The sequence below is a fragment of the Plasmodium relictum genome, assembly GCF_900005765.1.
Source record: "Plasmodium relictum strain SGS1 genome assembly, chromosome: 14".
Taxonomy (NCBI): domain Eukaryota; phylum Apicomplexa; class Aconoidasida; order Haemosporida; family Plasmodiidae; genus Plasmodium; species Plasmodium relictum.
The window spans coordinates 2,201,589-2,220,046 of NC_041692.1; the positions used below are offsets into that span (position 1 = coordinate 2,201,589).

The 18,458-nt window shown below is 17.1% G+C and overlaps 5 protein-coding genes across 5 annotated transcripts; 3 read left to right on the forward strand and 2 right to left on the reverse strand.

Moving 5' to 3' along the window:
• Window positions 1-5,580: 5,580 nt before the first annotated feature.
• PRELSG_1456600 (conserved Plasmodium protein, unknown function) lies at window positions 5,581-6,939 on the reverse strand (the record flags this gene model as incomplete). The annotated part of the gene is made up of 1 exon (XM_028679660.1): window positions 5,581-6,939. One exon carries the CDS (start codon window positions 6,937-6,939, stop codon window positions 5,581-5,583), a length of 1,359 nt encoding a protein of 452 aa, XP_028535352.1.
• A 915-nt stretch (window positions 6,940-7,854) lies between these two features.
• PRELSG_1456700 (mitochondrial carrier protein, putative) lies at window positions 7,855-9,615 on the forward strand (the record flags this gene model as incomplete). Its single annotated transcript, XM_028679661.1, has 7 exons — window positions 7,855-7,867; window positions 8,057-8,269; window positions 8,680-8,758; window positions 8,835-9,034; window positions 9,104-9,166; window positions 9,266-9,327; window positions 9,451-9,615. 7 exons carry the CDS (start codon window positions 7,855-7,857, stop codon window positions 9,613-9,615), a joined length of 795 nt encoding a protein of 264 aa, XP_028535353.1.
• Window positions 9,616-11,374: 1,759 nt separating this feature from the next.
• PRELSG_1456800 (replication factor C subunit 4, putative) lies at window positions 11,375-12,733 on the forward strand (the record flags this gene model as incomplete). The annotated part of the gene is made up of 2 exons (XM_028679662.1): window positions 11,375-11,539; window positions 11,888-12,733. 2 exons carry the CDS (start codon window positions 11,375-11,377, stop codon window positions 12,731-12,733), a joined length of 1,011 nt encoding a protein of 336 aa, XP_028535354.1.
• A 694-nt stretch (window positions 12,734-13,427) lies between these two features.
• Window positions 13,428-15,602, reverse strand: PRELSG_1456900 (DEAD/DEAH box ATP-dependent RNA helicase, putative; the record flags this gene model as incomplete). The annotated part of the gene is made up of 1 exon (XM_028679663.1): window positions 13,428-15,602. The coding sequence occupies one exon, from the start codon at window positions 15,600-15,602 to the stop codon at window positions 13,428-13,430; it is 2,175 nt and encodes a 724-aa protein (XP_028535355.1).
• Window positions 15,603-16,480: 878 nt separating this feature from the next.
• PRELSG_1457000 (tetratricopeptide repeat protein, putative) lies at window positions 16,481-18,334 on the forward strand (the record flags this gene model as incomplete). Its single annotated transcript, XM_028679664.1, has 1 exon — window positions 16,481-18,334. One exon carries the CDS (start codon window positions 16,481-16,483, stop codon window positions 18,332-18,334), a length of 1,854 nt encoding a protein of 617 aa, XP_028535356.1.
• Window positions 18,335-18,458: the final 124 nt, after the last annotated feature.

An 18,458-nucleotide genomic window follows, 5' to 3' on the forward strand; every position in this document is an offset into this window, starting at 1 on the left:
TTTTTCTTCTTTGTTAATGAAATGATAATTTTAAAAAAACATATATATTATAATTTATTTTTTTTTATCTAAAAAAATCATATTATTCTATGATTAAATTTTTTTTTTATTTATTTAAATATACTACAGAACTCTTATTCATTATATAAATTTAGATAAAAAATAGAAAATAAGTAAATAAATGTAAAAAAAATTAATGCATTTAATATATGTATATAGACAATTTTTCATGATTTTTCTATTAACATATATATTTGTTTATATTTATATCATAATAATATAAAGATAAAAAATTTAATTGTTACAAAATACTTGAGAAGTAAAAAAAAAAAAAAATTAGCATATGATAAAAATATAAAATGTATTTTTTGTTATTTTATTATTGTTGTCCTCTTTCAATTATATCCCATATTTTTTTCTTTTTTTACTTACTATACACAATTATATGAATGTATATATAATTTTTTTTAATTCTAGACAACACTCACTTTTCTGTTTTTTTTTTTTTTTTTATTAATCAAAATTCTTAATTTACAATATTTAGCTTTATTAGTTATATGTAAATGAAATAATACAACATTGATAAATAACTTCTTTCAAATTTAATTAAAAAAAATGGTAGTAAAAATATAAAGAGAGTATAAAATATAAATACATTTTAAACGCAATATATAGATGAAGTGTAAAATAGGAATAATTAAAATAATGGAGAAAAAAAAATCCTTGTTCAGAAATAAAATGATATTATATATACAAATTATAGTATTCAAAAAAAAAAAGAAATATAAGAATGTTTTATGTAAATGAAACTATATTTAAAAATAAAAATTAAATAATTTTGTTGCAACATATAAATTTTAAATTATAATTAAAAATAATTTCATATATTATTTTATTTTACACATAAAATATCTATCCATATATATATATGAATGCATTTTTATAGAATAAAATCATTTAAATAAAGCTAAAATTCCTTAAAAGTATGCTTATTACAAAAATTTTTTCTTTTTAATTTAATTTAAAGTAGTAATTAAACAAAATAGAGGGCAATAAAAAATTAAAGAAAAAAAATTTTTTTTTTATTAATTATTAATGTTATTAAAACATAATAATAATATAAAAAAAAATCTATGTATATTGTTAAAAATGGGTAGCTAAGATAAAAAAAAAAATAACTTAAACAAAAATAATTGACATATATAAAATAGCCATAAAACATAACTATTCAAAAAAAAGTGAAATGAATCAAATTATTCAAGTAAAATAAAAAATTCATAATAAAATAAATCTTTAAAAAAAATAGTTGTAAAAATAATATTTTTAAATAAAAATGTATTACATTTTTTTTATGTAAAATATGACCTATATCCTATTAATTATTTTTAAAAATAAATAAAATATAAATTAAGATGAAAAGTGTTAAAGCTAAACACATTTATTGCATAATAAATACAAAACTATTACATATATAGTACATACTAATAAGTGAAATAAAAAAAAAATTTTTTTAGGATTTTAAATATACATAAATGTATTTTTATAGAGAAAGAAAAAAAAAAAATGAAGAAAAAAAAAACAAAAAAAAATTTTTTAATATAATATCAAACTGTATTATTTACACAATGCAAAAATAAAAGTATCCAATTATTTTAAAATTACCATTTAGTGTTATGAATTAATCTAAAATGTTAGATTTAATCTAGGTATTATTTTTAAACAAAATTATGAAATATATAAAAAATGTTAAAACGCAAAAAAAATGGACAAAAAAAAAATGTGTATAAAAATTAGAAACTTCAAGTTTATTTTTTAATGAACAAAAAAGGTATAAAAAAAAAGAAAAGAATATATCAATGATTCGATAAATATATAAAATACATTCTTCTAAGTATATATGTATAGAAAAAAATATTTCATCATTCACATATAAATAATTTATACATATGCAAATACAAAAAATTATAAAAGAATGAATAATTATTTTATTATTCAAAAAATATTAAATATTTTAAATATAAATAATATAATTGCTAAAAAAAAAAAAATTATACTACACGAAAAAATAAAAAGAAAATTTATGTACATGCTCATATATATATATATATATATAATCTTTGTTGCTATATTATATGAATAAAACAGAAGAATAATTATAAAAACTTTTTCTACATATATGCAACTTTATATAAAAATAAATATAAGGATGATATATAAAATGTATATTCGAGTTTCTGATATGGTTATAATTTATTTTATGCAAATTTTTTTGTATTTTTTTTCTATGTACATATTCTTTTAAATAATTTTTTATAGTACAAAAATTTTATATGTATTTTTAAGTTAAATGAAAAAGAAAAAATTAGATTACAATATTTACAAATATAAATAGCATTCATAAATCTTGTTCATGCAAACATTTTTTATATTTTTGTGCATGTTATGTTTTACGTAGAGCCAAGGTATATTAAAATTTTAAGTATATACATATATACTTAAATATGTATGCATATACATATATATAATGAAGTATAAGTTATAAAAGAACTTCTCAAGTGTAAGGTGAAAAATATACAGGTTTTTATAAAATAGAAAAAGTATCTGTTATCAATTACGTTACAATAAATTAAAAAAAAATTAAGAGATAAATAAATATATTAATAGAAATATGAATAAAATAAAAATATATATATATACTTCCTGGTTTCAATATTAACTTTTAATATTATAGAATTGTGCTTTGTATTTGTTATATAAAATGTTTCTTCTATTTTTTAGATATTCATTTATAAAATACAAAACTTTAGCATTTTTCATTAAATACTGTTCTAATGAATTTTATAATTAAAGATAAATAATTTATGTTATACATGTGATATTCTGATATATTACAATAATGTTATTTGACAAAAAGTTATGAAATATAAAATTATTTCGATTTAAAGAATATAGATTTAAAAATATAAACACATAACTTTAAACAATTCAATGTTTAAAATTTATAAATGAAAAATACCTCTACTTAAAAGGTCAAATGTTAAATATTATTACTAAAATAAAAAATTGTAAAAAGATTTATTAATCCTATAAAGATACAATAATATAAAAGTTTATGATAACTTATATAAAAATAAAAAAAAATACAAACGACAATAAAAAGAATGTGGTATTGTGTTCATGAAAAAAAAAAAATTAAAATTATAATTTTAAATTTATAAAGTTCCATATGAATTGAGGAGTTATTTAAATATGATAAAAAATAAAAAATAAAAAAAAATGAAATATAAAAAATTATAAAAAATGAAATAAAATAAAACTATAACATTGATGTTAAAATTTTTTTTTTAAAATAACGTCGCTCAATGATAATTATAAAAATGTCGAAAACAAAATTTTTGAAAAAAAACGTTTACTTATTTTTAGAGCTATTGCTCTCAATTTTAATTTTTTAATGATCAGAAGTACAGCTGAATATAAAATTATATGGGGAAAGGGAAAAAAAAAGTACATACGCATAGCAAACATGTTATAAATATTAGCTAGCATATTTACTTATTTTGCATAAGAATGTAAAAAAAAAAAAAAAGTTATGAACATGCTCACAAATAATTTCACAAAAATATCTAGCTACACAGTATTTTTTTTTCTTTCATTTTTTGTGTGTATATTATAATGTGCATAATTTGATAAGAAATTATACATTTATAATGGTTTTGTTTTGTTTTTGTTTTGTTTTATTTTGTTTTGTTTATTTTATTTTTATTTTATTATTTTTTTTTCATTAAAAAATATCATTTTTTTGTGTACAAGCCCTAATTTTGGGCTTTGAAAATTAAAGCTTTTTTTTGGTGAAGATCTAGTTCTTGTATACGTAAAAAAATTTATGATATATAATATATATATATATTTTGAAAATAATAAATTAAAATATTTATTAAAAAGTAAAATTTGAGTTAAAAAAAAGAAAAAACCAAATTTAAATTTGCAATTGTTCAATTAAAATGAATGAGAATATATTATGAAAAAATATAAAAAAAACTAATCATAAAACTTAATTTTTATGAATAAACACTAATAAAAATGGGTATATAAATTAATAAAATAAAAGCAAAATGTAGGAAAAAAATATGTTAACTATAGTTTTCTAATATTCTTAATTTTTTTTAGATATTAATATATAGATGATGCTAAACTATAGAAAAAAATTGAAAATGTTAATGATTTATATATAAATATATTTCTTCAATTTACTGGTTTTTTATAAATATAAGATAGTTAAAATTACAAATTTTATTATGAAAAGGAAAGTAATATAAGACAAAATTAGAAAATTGGGAAATTTAAGAAATTATAATATATACATAAATTTTGTTGATGGTATTGCTATTATTTTTTTAAAAATATTATTAAGATATTATTTAATTGAAAAAAAGTATCATTTGTTATATTGAATTTATACTTATTCATTCAACTTATATTCGTATTGTTTATATTATTAACTAAAACTGTATTTTTAAGAAATATATGTATCATTATGTCTTCATTATTCTTACTGCAATATTTAATACGTATTAATAATATCATAAATATTTTCCACTATTATCGTTCCATTTAATATTGTTATTATATTTAAAATATATGATATATGAGTTACAATTTATTTTGGGTGATATTATTAATCTAATTATTACTATAGATAATTTTACTTTTTTCATCATTTTTTAATAAAATATTTTGAGGAAAACAAACCTACGTTTTTTAATATAAAAAAAAAAAAAATAAATATTATATAATAATTAAAACTATATTAATTATTTTCATAGTATCAAACACATATGAAGATTCATATCAGGAAGAATCAGAAAAAATGTAAATATAAAATATTTAAAAGTATATCAAATATATTTTTTTAAATAATGTAATAAAATAGTGAATCTTCTATGAATTTTTTAATAGAAAGTTATTATTTAAATAATTTACAAAGAATTTATACGGAATAATTAAAAAAAAATAAAAATAAAAAATAAAAGAAATATAAATATATATATATGTAATACTAATTTCGAAATAAAACAATTCATCTAAAATCGTAACAATTTTTAAATATTCTATATAGGCATTTTCTTTTTTTACTTACACATTATAATATGTAATACTTTTCTTATTTACTGGCTTATGCATTATATGCTATATCAAAAATAGTGCAATTACTTTTAATTAAAAGCATTCCCTAATAATATCTTAAAGATTTTCAAATTTGATATTTATATATTATTTATTACATAATATTATGTATAAAAAAATTATATATATATATTTTATTTTTTTTGTTTAATTTAAAAATTAAGAGTGTAATAATTCATCAAAAATATGTAATAATTAAAGCTTTATAAATATATATATTAGTAATTTAAAAAAAAAAATTTTTTTAATGAAATATAAACAAAAATTTTGCAATTAATAATAATTTTTAATTGCTATATTTTTCTTCATTTTTTGTTATATTAAAAAAAAAAAAAATTTATATATATAAAGAAAAAGGATAAATATATAAAGTTATTCTAATAAAAATTATAATATTTACATTTGAAATATAGATGGTGTACCCAATGATTCATTAAAAAAGAAATCGAAAGAATTGTCTTCTTTTAATGGTGTTAATATATTATAATATTTTTTAATTTCTTCTGAGTTATTTTGATCACAAGCAAAGTTAATATCTGCTTGGTTATCTTTAGATCTGCCTTTCTCTACGTAATTTAAATTATATTCGTTATCGTTACAATTTTTATCATTTTCTTCCGAAATAATTTTATTTTCTAGGAAAATTATTTTATCTTTAAAATACTCATTTACACGAGTTCCATCTATTTTATTTAAAATATTATCGCATATATTCACATTTTCCTTACTGTATTCATTGTTTATTATATTATTTTCAGAATTTTCTTGATTATTATGCTTAATTATTTCATTTATATTATTTTTATCATATTCACTTTCTTCTAATACTTTTTGAAAAATTTCATTTATATTTTCAAATTTATTTTTTCCGAACACTAAATCATTTTTTTTTTTTTCTGTAACTATTTCATTATTTTTGTGTATAATATCATCAATAATCTTTTTTTGGCTTATATTGTAGTTGCTAATTGTTTTTTTATTTTCTGTTTCATCTTTATTTTCAAGTATCTTTAAATCTTTTTTTTTTAAATAAATAGATTCATAATTTTCATTTAATTCAGTACTGGAACTATTGTTAATTTTCTTTTCACAATTGCTATTTTGTATATGTGCGGAATCTTTTTTTCTTTTTTTAATTTTTTTACTTGAGTCAACTAATTGTCTCTCATTGAAATTTTTTTCTTCTTTGAAAATTGTTTTTAAATCTTTATTGGCATGAGATATTTTTTTTAAATTAACAACATTTTTTTCTTTTGATTCTACTTCAGTATATTTGTTACTTTTAGTAAGTTCTTTCATTGATAGCAGATCATTATTCTCTTCGATTTCTTGTTTAATTTTAAAATGAAGAGAATTCAATGAATTAAGAAAGTTGTCATTAATTGAGTTAAAAGTTTGTTCTTCGTTCTTTTTTTCCTCTGTCTTTACTTTTAAGGGGTCTTGAATATTATCAATTTCATTCTTATAAAATATGTTATCTGATTTGTCATGAAACTTATTAAAAAAAGCGTAATTTTCCTGAAAATCTAATTCCTTTTCTTGATTAATTAAATAAATATCTAGTTTTCTTTTTTTTTCTTCTATATATTTTTTGTTACTATTTTTTTCAATGGTTTTAAATGTTTTCTTTCTTTTTAACTTTTTTTTTTCAATTGTTTTTCTAGATTTTAATTTTAAAGTTTGCAAAATGGCATTTTTATATTTTTCAGCAAATTTTCGAATTAATGAAATTCCCCTTTTTAGTTTCTTATCCATTTTTTTTTTTACATATTTGAAGTTTCATATAAATTATTAATTTTAATATTTATATAAGTATTAATGCTGAAGTTACGAATTATTTTATTAAATTTTTTTTTTTTCCGAAATATCTTAAGTCATTTTGTAAAAAAGAAAATATTAATATTCTTATTTTACTTTTTTTTTTTTTTATTTATATATTGGTATATTTTTAAGATTGATAAAATTTGTTTTTTTTTTTTTTTACTTTTTTTTCTTTTTTTTTAAAAAAAAAATGTTTTTTTAAATCAATATTTCACTTTTTATTCAATTTCTTTTTGTAAAATTTTACTATGATTTTCATTGCATGTATTTGATTTATCTTTTTTTACTAATTTATGATAATTTAAGTAAAAAGTTATTTATTTTATTTTTTTCTATAAGGAACTATTGAAATAAAAAAAAAAAAAAAAAAAAGTTGGAAAAAATATGGTAAAAATTGAGAATTATGTTAGATTAATCTACATTTTCCATCAAGAATCTTGAAATACTTACTAAGATAGAATAATTCATATAAACATGTTAAAATATATCATGAATAATGTAAAAAGAACAAATTAACATATAGTAGAATATTTAAAAGCTATTCAGAAAATAAAGAAATAGTATTATTTTTTATATCATTTTTAACATAAAATTTTTAGCATAAAGTTCAAAATAGAAAAAAATTGTTGAATGATAAAATTTAATATGAAAAACATAAAAAAATGATATTAACATTAAAAATATTTTTAATGCCATATTTATATTGTAGTATATATTTTAGGTAATATATATTTTTTATTTTTTTTTATATGAAAGAAATATATTTTACAACTATTGAAGGAAAAAATAAAATATAAACTTTTTTTAGTCCCTTTTAAATGATTTTTTTTCAATTTTTTACAAATAAATATGGATCATTTAAGTAAAAAAAAAAAAAAGAATATCTATATATAATAAGATTAGGAGTTTTTTAATAAAAAAATAAAAACTTTATAAAAAGTATCAATTTTACAAAAATACAATTTTATAAAAAGAAATTTTTAATAAAAATTAGTGATTTTCCTTTGGCTATTTATGTTCATTTTTTTTTTTTATTCCTTTTTTTTAAAAGAAAATTTAATAGCAGGTGCTTTATCAGGTGTAGTAGTTGATAGTGTGTTATTTCCAATTGATAATTTAAAAACAAAAGCACAAGTTAAAAATTCTTTTTCCATTTTTGAAACAAAAAAATTATATAGTGGAATTTTACCAACCCTAATAGGTACTGTTCCAGCAAGTGCTTTTTTTTACTGTTTTTATGAATTGTCTAAAAAATTGTTAACAGGTATTTTTTTTTTTTTATATTTTTAATATTATATAATTGTTTTCACTTATGACAATAAGATATTTATTTGAAATTGTAGTAAATAAATTAAAATTAATTTAAAATAAAGTTATATCATCGAATATTATATTTTTAAAATAATAAAATTACTTTTAATCTTATATTTATATTATTATAAATTATTTACAAGGTTTTCTTTTTATCAACTAGAAATAAATATCTTTTTATAATGATAAAATGTTGTAAAATTATTAACAAATTATAATTAGAACCTATACCTTTTAAAATGAGAAACTAGTTTATAATATAATGTAGTCATATATTTATAACAAATAAAAATGAAAAAAAAGAATGATTTATTTTGAGATAATTTTTTTAATTAAATAAATACATACTTTTTTTATATACAGAATACAATGAACATATTAACAAAAGTCACTTATACCTAATTTCGACAAGTGCAGCAGAAATTACATCATGTATAGTGAGGTATATGAAAAAAAAAAAAAAAAAAGATTAGCTAATATAAAGGGTTTTAAAAAAAATAATTCCTTTTTTTTAATAGATTACCATTTGAGGTAGTGAAACAAAAAATGCAAATATCTTCTAATAATTCTATGATGAATATAATATATGATATTTCAAAAAAAGAAGGTTTAGGCAAATATTTATTTAAAAGTTATTTAATTATGATAGTAAGAGAAATTCCCTTTGATTGTATTCAATTTTTTTTATGGGAAACGTTTAAGGAAAAAGCAAAAAAAGGTAATTAAAAAAAAATAATAATAATTAAAAAATAAAAATGTATTGAATCTTTTATTTTTTTTTTTAAAGATTTTGGTAAATTCTCTGATAAATATCCCACTGTTATGTCCTCCATGTGTGGTGGTTTGGCAGGTTTAAAAAAAAAGAAAGGAAATAATAAGTTTATAAGCATATCATTTTGATTAAATAATATTTTATTACATTTATATATATTTACATTTTATTATTTAGGTGGAATAGCTGGGTTCCTTACTACACCAATAGACGTTATAAAATCTAGACAGATGATATATGTAAAACAAAAATAAAAACAAATGCAAGTTTAAAATGTATTTAATATTTTTTTTTATAAAAGATATTATCTTAAAATGAACTTCAAAAATATTATCTATTTTTTATATCTAATAAAATAATAGGGAAAACATTTAAAAGAAACTATTAGAGAAATAGCAAGTGAAGGGTATTTATCATTTTATAAAGGATGCTATTTTAGAACAAGTTATTTATTTTTTGGTGGTATTTTATTTTTTGGGTCTTTAAACTTTTTTTCTTTACTTTTAGAGAATAAAATATGCTTTTGACATTTATTCACTTATTAAAATTTATTACTTTTTTTTAAAATATTTGTACTATTATTATAATATAATATAATATATTACATTTTTATTAATTATATAAAAACTGTTTGACAAAATCTATATTTTGTGAAGAATTTAGGAAATAATTTTTTTATATAATTTTTGTAACTTTCAGAAAATTTCTCTTTAATTGCATTTTTTTTTTCTTTATTACATTATAATAAATCCTAATTTTTATAATATTTTAATATTTTTTTAATTAAATAGTTTTATTTCTTTAACTTAAAATTTTTTGTAATTACATTTGTTCATTGCTTTTACTATCATTTTATATTAAATGTAAGTTTTAAACATAAAATTAAAATGGAAAACGATGTATTATTATATATAATTTTTCATATTTTTCTTTAAATTTTAGTTAATACATTAAATATGATTTATATTTTTGGTTTATATCAATTTCCAAAAAATTCCTTATGGTTAAAAATAATACTTATGTTTCATTTCAATTAAGACAAAAATTAAAAGGGAATAATATTCAATTTTATTTTAACTATATTATTATGTTTATCTTGTTAAATCACATATTCCATTATTAACATATTTATTTCCTCTCTAACCCATTATGTTATTGGTTAATTTTTTTTTTTAATTGTTAATTTAGCTGTTATTTAATTCTTCAATATTATTTTCAATTTATTTTTTTTGTTTACTCCTTTTTCTTTTCTATTAAATGTAAATCAATTTAAATAAAAAAAAAAAAGGAAGTTTGCTATATAAAAATATGAGTTTGTATCTAAAGAACTCTGTATTGAAACATATTTTTAAATATATATATTTTTTATGTGAGACATTCAATTTCATTTGAATTAAATTTATGTATATTATAATCTTGGATGTAAAAAAGTGTAAAACACAACATCTAATTCAAAAAAAAAAAAAAAAAAAACATAAAAATTAAAAGAATTCTTTAAAGAAACGTATTAATAATATTAGAAAATATGTTTTTATAATAAAAATTTACTTTTTTGTGCAATGAAAAATTAAAAAAAAAATATATCTTTTTAATATTAAATAGTAAGGGAAATTAATTTTCTTTTTATATATCTAATAAATTAAAAACAGGTAAATAAACACATGTAAAATATATATATGTAAATAAAAAGATATTTTGCATTGTTCAATTAAAAATAAATGAAACAAAAATTTTATCAGTTTTTCTATTAAATGGGGAAAAAAAAAAAAAAAAAATAAAACAAAAAAAACATTTTATTTATTGATTAAAATAATTCTTATTTTTTAAAATACTGAAATCATAAAATAAATAAATAAAAATTAAAATATATATTATTCTTTTGGTTAATAAGATGTATGATTATGTTAATTATACATATTGCATAATATAAAGATTATTTTCGTTAGAGAAAAAAAAAAACAATGTAGACATTAAAATATCTATAAAATATATATATATATATGTACATATATTTGAATAAAGAAGAAAATAAAGCATTAAGTTATAACTTATATATTTTTCTTTTTTATTTAAAATAAAATTTGAATAAATCAATCTTAAATTATGAAAGAATTTAATTTTACATTTTTTAAACATTTTTAGATTTTTTTTTTTTATTATAAAAATTAAAAATTTTTTTATTGATACTTCAAAAAAAAAAAAAAATACTTTTATGCATACATTTATAATTTATGTATTTAAAAATAAAAAAAAAAATATTTAAATTATAACAAAATTATAATAAAAATGGAGGAAGAATCATTTAAAAATAGATTGTTGAAAAGAGATATTGATATATGGATAGAAAAATATAGACCAGAATATTTAGATGAGGTAGTAGGAAATCCTTTTGTTATAAATACATTAAAAAGTATTATTAATTCAGGAAATATGCCTAATTTGCTTTTAGCTGTAACTATTTTACTCTATATAAAAACAATATTTAATTATATTTTATCTGTTTCTTCGTGAGGATGTTTTTTTACTAACTTTTTTTTTTTTTTTTTTTGTATGTATCTTTCTCCTGAATATTTTTTTATATGTATAATTATTTTTTTAGTAAATTTTATGTTTTAACTTTTATTTGTTACTTTATATAATCTTTTTTTCTTTTATTGTTTAAAATTATTGTTTTGTTTTAATGTAAAAGTTTATACCTTTTTTGGTAAATGTGTTTTTTTTATTTTTTTTTTATTTTTTTGTTTACTTTTTTTTATTTTAATAATATTATTTCTTAATTGAATTTTATTATTTCTTAAGGGAGCACCTGGAACTGGAAAGACTACAAGTATTTTATGTCTAGCTAGCGAAATGCTGGGAGATCAAGCAAAAAAAGCTGTTCTTGAGTTAAACGCATCAGATGATAGAGGAATAAACGTAATAAGAGACAGAATAAAAAGTTTTGCTAAAGAAATTATAAGCTTACCGCCAGGCAGACATAAAATTATTATTTTAGATGAGGTTGATTCAATGACAACTGCAGCTCAACAATCCTTAAGAAGAATTATGGAGTTGTATTCTGATACAACAAGATTTGCATTAGCTTGCAATCAGTCAGAAAAAATAATTGATGCACTTCAAAGTAGGTGTGCAATTATAAGATATTTCAAGTTAAGTGATGATCAAGTTTTAAAAAGAATATTAAAAATATGTGAGCTTGAAAATATAAAATATACTGATGATGGATTAGAAGCACTACTATTTATAGCAGATGGAGATTTACGAAAAGCTGTTAACTGTTTACAATCTACTCATGCAGGATTGGAAATTATAAATAAAGAAAATGTTTTAAATATATGTGATATTCCTTCTCCTGAAAGAATTGAGAAATTATTAAAGCATTGTATTAATAGTGAATGGAAGAAAGCTCATGATGTTGCATATGAGATGATTACAGAAGGACATACCCCTTATGATATTGCATTAACTTCATCAAATGTTTTAAGAAGATATGATTTGGGTTCTGAATCTGTTCAAATTGAATTTTTAAAGATAGGTGCAATGGCTTGCAATACAATGGCTAGTGGATTAGCAACTGTAATACAATTAGATAAATTACTCGCAGATTGGTGTACAGCTGCTAAAACTTTTAGAACAAAATGTTAATATTAAAACACAAATAAATAATGTTAAGAATACTTATATTGAAGAATTATCTAAAAATATGTTTTAAAAAAATATTAAAATTTTCTGTAACTAAAAAAAATTCTTTATATTACATAAAAAATACTTTAATTTGAAATATTTTATAGTATATAATATCTTTTATCAGTATTCTTATCAACATTAAATATATATATATATATATATTTATTTATTTATTTATTTATTTATTTATTTTATATATTTTTTTGCTCATGATTTAACTTTAATTTTTCAGGATATATGATTTTAAAAAATATATGAAATTTTGATAATTTATTATTATTAAATTTTTATGTTTCTATATGTTTTTATAATTTTTAATAATTTAATTTTTTGGCTTTTTTCTTTTTTTTAAAGGTTAAAAACTGTTATAATAATATTAAAAAAAAAAATGAAAAAAACAAAATAAAATAAATCTATATATAGCAAATCCAAAAATTATGAGAAAAAGTAAAATAAAATTAATCTATATATAACAAATACAAAAATTATGAGAAAAAATTAAATAATGAATTTTTTTTTTTAAGAATAAAGTGTACTAAAAATAAATTGTTTTCATATATAGTTTATTGTAGTAGTATTCTTCTTTAACTATGATATGTTTTGAAGTTTTATAATTTTACTAATTTATACAAATAAATATGTAATTTATTTTTTATTTTTTATGAAATTTTTTGTTCATTTTTTTACGCTTTTTATTTTTAGAGGTATTATCATTTTTGTTTTTATTTTTTTTAATGTATTTTACATATATATATTTTTTTAATTTTCTTCCGCATAATGGTGGTAATTTGGATGGATCGGCTACTTCCGTTTCAGGTTCTTTACTTAATTGTTCTTCATACCCTTTCTCAGTAATTATAAATCCACTATTTTTTTTTAAAACGTACGATTTAATTTGTTCTTTATTATTTTTTTTTATTAATTTACTGTTTGTTTTATTTTTATTTAAAAATAAACTTTCATTTCTATCTTTGATTAATTTTTGTGGTACAATTGTTTTGTTAAATTGCCTTACAATTTTACTAATTTTTTTTTTTTCATTTGCATGTGAATTAAAAAACTCTTTTAGTTGTTTCGATTTTAATGATTGATATAATATTTCTTTTTGTACATATAGTTTTATTTTTTTATTTGTGCACTTATTTAAAGTAGATTCCACTCTATATCTATATTTTTCTACATTAATGAATTTCATATCTTTTTTAATCATAAGACAAATGTTTTTATCAACTATTTTCCGTAAAATGTCTTTTTCTGAAGTACTGTTTTCATTTATAAAAGAAATAATTATTCCTTTATTATTTAATCTGCATGTTCTTCCTATTCTATGTAAAAATGTTTCTTCATCTAAAGGCATATCAAAATTGACAACACATTTTATACCATAAAAATCTAATCCTCTGCTATATAAAAAATCTTTTTCTTCATTACGTGAACTATTTTTATTATTAATTTCATTTTCATCATTATATTCACCTTCATCATTTGAATTAATTTCATCATTTGAATTAATTTCATCATTTGAATTAATTTCATCGTCTGAATTAATTTCGTCGTCTGAATTAATCTTATCATTAGAATTAGTTTCATCATTTGAAGCAATCTCATTTGTATCATCATTATCTTCTAAATAATTTCCTTCACTTAATTTAATTTGTTCGTTTAAATTATTCTTATTTTTTTTGTTTTCAAATGTATTTTTTTCATATTGAGGACATATTAAAAAGTAAAATTTCGAGTTATTAAATGCTACAATAATGTTTTGCCTTATTAAAATAGGATGATTTGGATTAAGTATTGAAGAAGAAATATTGAAGTAAGTTAAAAATATTTTTATTTTATAAGCATCATGCACAGTATTAGTAAATATAATAGATTTATATTGAATCTTTTTATCTTTTATTAAGTTATATAGATATATGTATTTTGTTAAATTATCTTCATATATATAATAAAAGGATTTCCCATTAAATTTCTGTTTTTTTTCTTTATTTTCAATCACGTTTTCAATTTGATTTTCTATACTCAAATATATTGGTTTATGTAAAAAAAGTTTTGTTTCTTTTATAATACTTTTTTTTAATGTAGCTGATGCCATGATGATTTGATATTTTTTTGAGAAATTTTTTGGTAAATAAGTTATTAATTTATTCATAATTTTTTTGAATTCTTCAGTGTGCAAAACATCAGCTTCATCAATAATTAGTATTTTTAAATTCATTAATACATCTAAGTTTTTTTTTTTTTTTTCTAAAATATAATCGCATAAATTTTTTGGTGTACTTACCAATATAGTAGGATGTTCATAAAACTTTTTATTTATATTATGATTAATTGATATTATATCTTTAAGATAAATACATAATTTTTGTGCTACTTCATAGATTTGTAAACATAATTCTTCTGTTGGAGATATAATAATACATTTATAAAAAAATTTTAAATGCTCTTTTTCATTTAGATTTAATTTAATTAAATTTTGAAGTGATGGAATTAAATAAGCCATTGTTTTACCTGATCCTGTTTTTGAATTTAAAATAACATCATTTCCTTTTAATATAGGTGGAATTGATAATTTCTGAATTTTTGTTGGATGCTTGAATTTAAATAAATATAATAAGGATTTTCTCAATCTTACATCTAATAATACATTATCAAAATTTAAAAAGTTGTTACTTTTATCAAATAATTCATCGTAATTTTCATCTTTCATCAGGCTTTTCCTTATTCCTTTTTTTTTTTTTTCCTCTTTCACTTTCATTTCGCTTTTATCTATCACTTTATTCTTTAACTTCATTTTCTCTTTATTATCTTTTTTCATATTCATCTTTTTTTTTTTTTTTAATAGGTTTTTTATCTTTTGTTAATTATTACAAAGAATTTTTTAGCATGTATAATTCTGTTTAATTAAAAAAAAAAAAATATATATATATATATATATATTCCATAACTTTTTAAATATTAATAGATATATTCTTTTTAATTCATCCTTTGTCACTAAGTTTGTATTATTTCCTTTGTTATTTATATTATTATTAATGAATATATTATAAATTTCTATTTGAAAACTACAAAATTATTTAAAATATAAAAGAAAAATTGTATAGAATATTTTTCTTTTAATTTTATTTAAAATCAAAAATGAATTAAAAAATATATTTGTAATTTATTTAAATACAAATAATTTCACGATACAATAAAAAAAAAAAAAAAAAGAAATTTATTTCATAAAAAAGTTTACTGAATTTAAAATATTTTTTTTTTTTTCTTTCGTTTTTTTTTTTAGTATAATTTTTACTTTTGCTACTTCATTTTAGTTATTAGATTTATAACAAATATTCTATAAATTATTCTTAATTTTATTATTTTATTTTTTTTTTTTTATATAGTTAAAATAGTTAAAGACAATGAAATTGAATGATTACATTTTTCTTATTTGCAATATTTAATTTTTGCTTTTTAATTTGTATTATTCTTTTTATTAATTGCATTATACATATATATATATATAATTTTTTTTATTTTTATTTGAACCCTAAATATTTTATAAGTACACAAATACAAACATATAAAATTTAATTTTTATTCTTTTCTTAAAGGCATAAATACTTTTTATATTTATAAAAATATTATTTTTGATTTTTTTTTTTTTTTATAATTTTTGGTGATTTTTAACAATTGTATTATAACATTGAAAAAATAAAAATGTTGTGTTACATTTTACTTTTTTTTTTGATAATTTTAGGCACATGGCTATATTTAAAAAAAGAAAAAAAATATACAAAAAAAAAAAATATAGTAAAAGGAAAAAATAATAATTTTATGAAAAAAGAAGAAATATTTTTTGATGAAAAGTGTTATTTATTATCAAGTGAAAATAAAAATTTGATTAAAAGAAAAGAAAAAATAGATATATCTTTTAATAAAATGGATATAAGTTCAAATATAAATGAAACAAATAATGAAAAATATATGAATAACTTATCTAAAAATGAAAGTACTATAAATAAAAATACAGATACAAATGATAATGTATTTAGTGATACAAATTATAATTTAATTAATAATTTAAATAAAAATATAAAAAGAAACTCAGATGATGAACTAAAAAATGAAATTAAAAAATCAAATAAAGATTTTCATAAAGTTTCTATTGGTAATTATAATAATTTCATTAATAATATTCCCAATATTTGTGATGAAGACAAAAAATATATTGAAGAAAAATGTTTAGAGAGAATAAATCAGTGTAATGAAACTAAATACAAAAAAGAATGTGAAAAGGAAGATAATCAAATTCATGAGAAAAATTGTGATAGCACTATGGAAAGTATTGTTGAAATAAGAAACACAAAAGATAAGAGAATAGATGAAAAGGAAGAAAAATGTATTAATGAATTGAATAATAAAATAAATGAGAGAAATAATTTAGCACAGGAACAAATACCGAATAATAATGATAATGATTATTTAAAAAGCAATGTTTATCAAAATAACAGGAACGTAAAATATGATGATGATAGCAATAATAATAATAGTAATAATAGTAATAATAATAATAATAATAATAATAATAATAATAATAATAATAATAATAATAATAATAATAATAATAATAATAATAATAATAATGATAATAAAGAAAGCGAAAAGGGTTCTGTTGAAACAAATAAAGAAAATAATTATATAAAAATTATAAATGATAATACTGAAAATAAAATAAATAAAAGTGTTATAAGTGAATCGTTTTGTGATGGAATTAAAAACAATAGTAAAAGAAATTATTATAGTGATAATTACATAAATGAAGATACAGAAAAAAATTCAAGTTCATATGAAAATTCTTCAAATGAAGATAATTCAGAAGAGCTTAGTTCATATGAAAATGAATCAAGGGCAAGTGATGATAGTGAAAATGAAAAAAGCTCTTCAATAGATGAAGATGAAGAAGATTATGATGGAAATTCTTCAGGTGAAAGTGAAAGTAATTATTCAATTGAAGAAAAATATTTGGATACTGATTTAAATAACAAAAGTGTAGAAGAAATAAAAGAAATTGGTAATGATTATTTTAAAAAATCTGATTATATAAATGCCATATTTTATTATAATAAAGCTTTAAAAAAGTGTAAAGAAAAAAGTACAAAAAGCATATTATATTCTAATAGAGCTGCATGTAATATTTTATTAAAAAAATGGAATATGGTAATTGAAGATTGTAATAAGTCAATTAATTATAACAGTGAGTATGTTAAATCATATATAAGGAGAAGTAATGCATATGAGCAATTAGAAAAATATAATGATGCATCTAATGATTTAAATAAGGCTATATCAATTGATCCATCTTTATTAAAAAATTATGAAATGAAACAAAAAAAATTAAAAATATTAGCTGAACAACAGTTAAATAAAGAAAAAGAAGAAATGGTTGGTAAATTAAAAGATTTCGGTAATTTATTATTAGGAAAAGTTGGCTTGTCCTTAGATAATTTTGAAGTGCAAAAAAATCCAAATAACGATGGTTCTTTTAATATACAATTTAAACAAAATAAATAATATATACGTAATCCCTTTTACGTAAAAATTTTTTTTTTTTTTTACTTGTTTACATTATTTTTAGTATAACTAATTAGACATATATATATATGATTAAAAACTATATAAAAAAAACTTTTTTTTT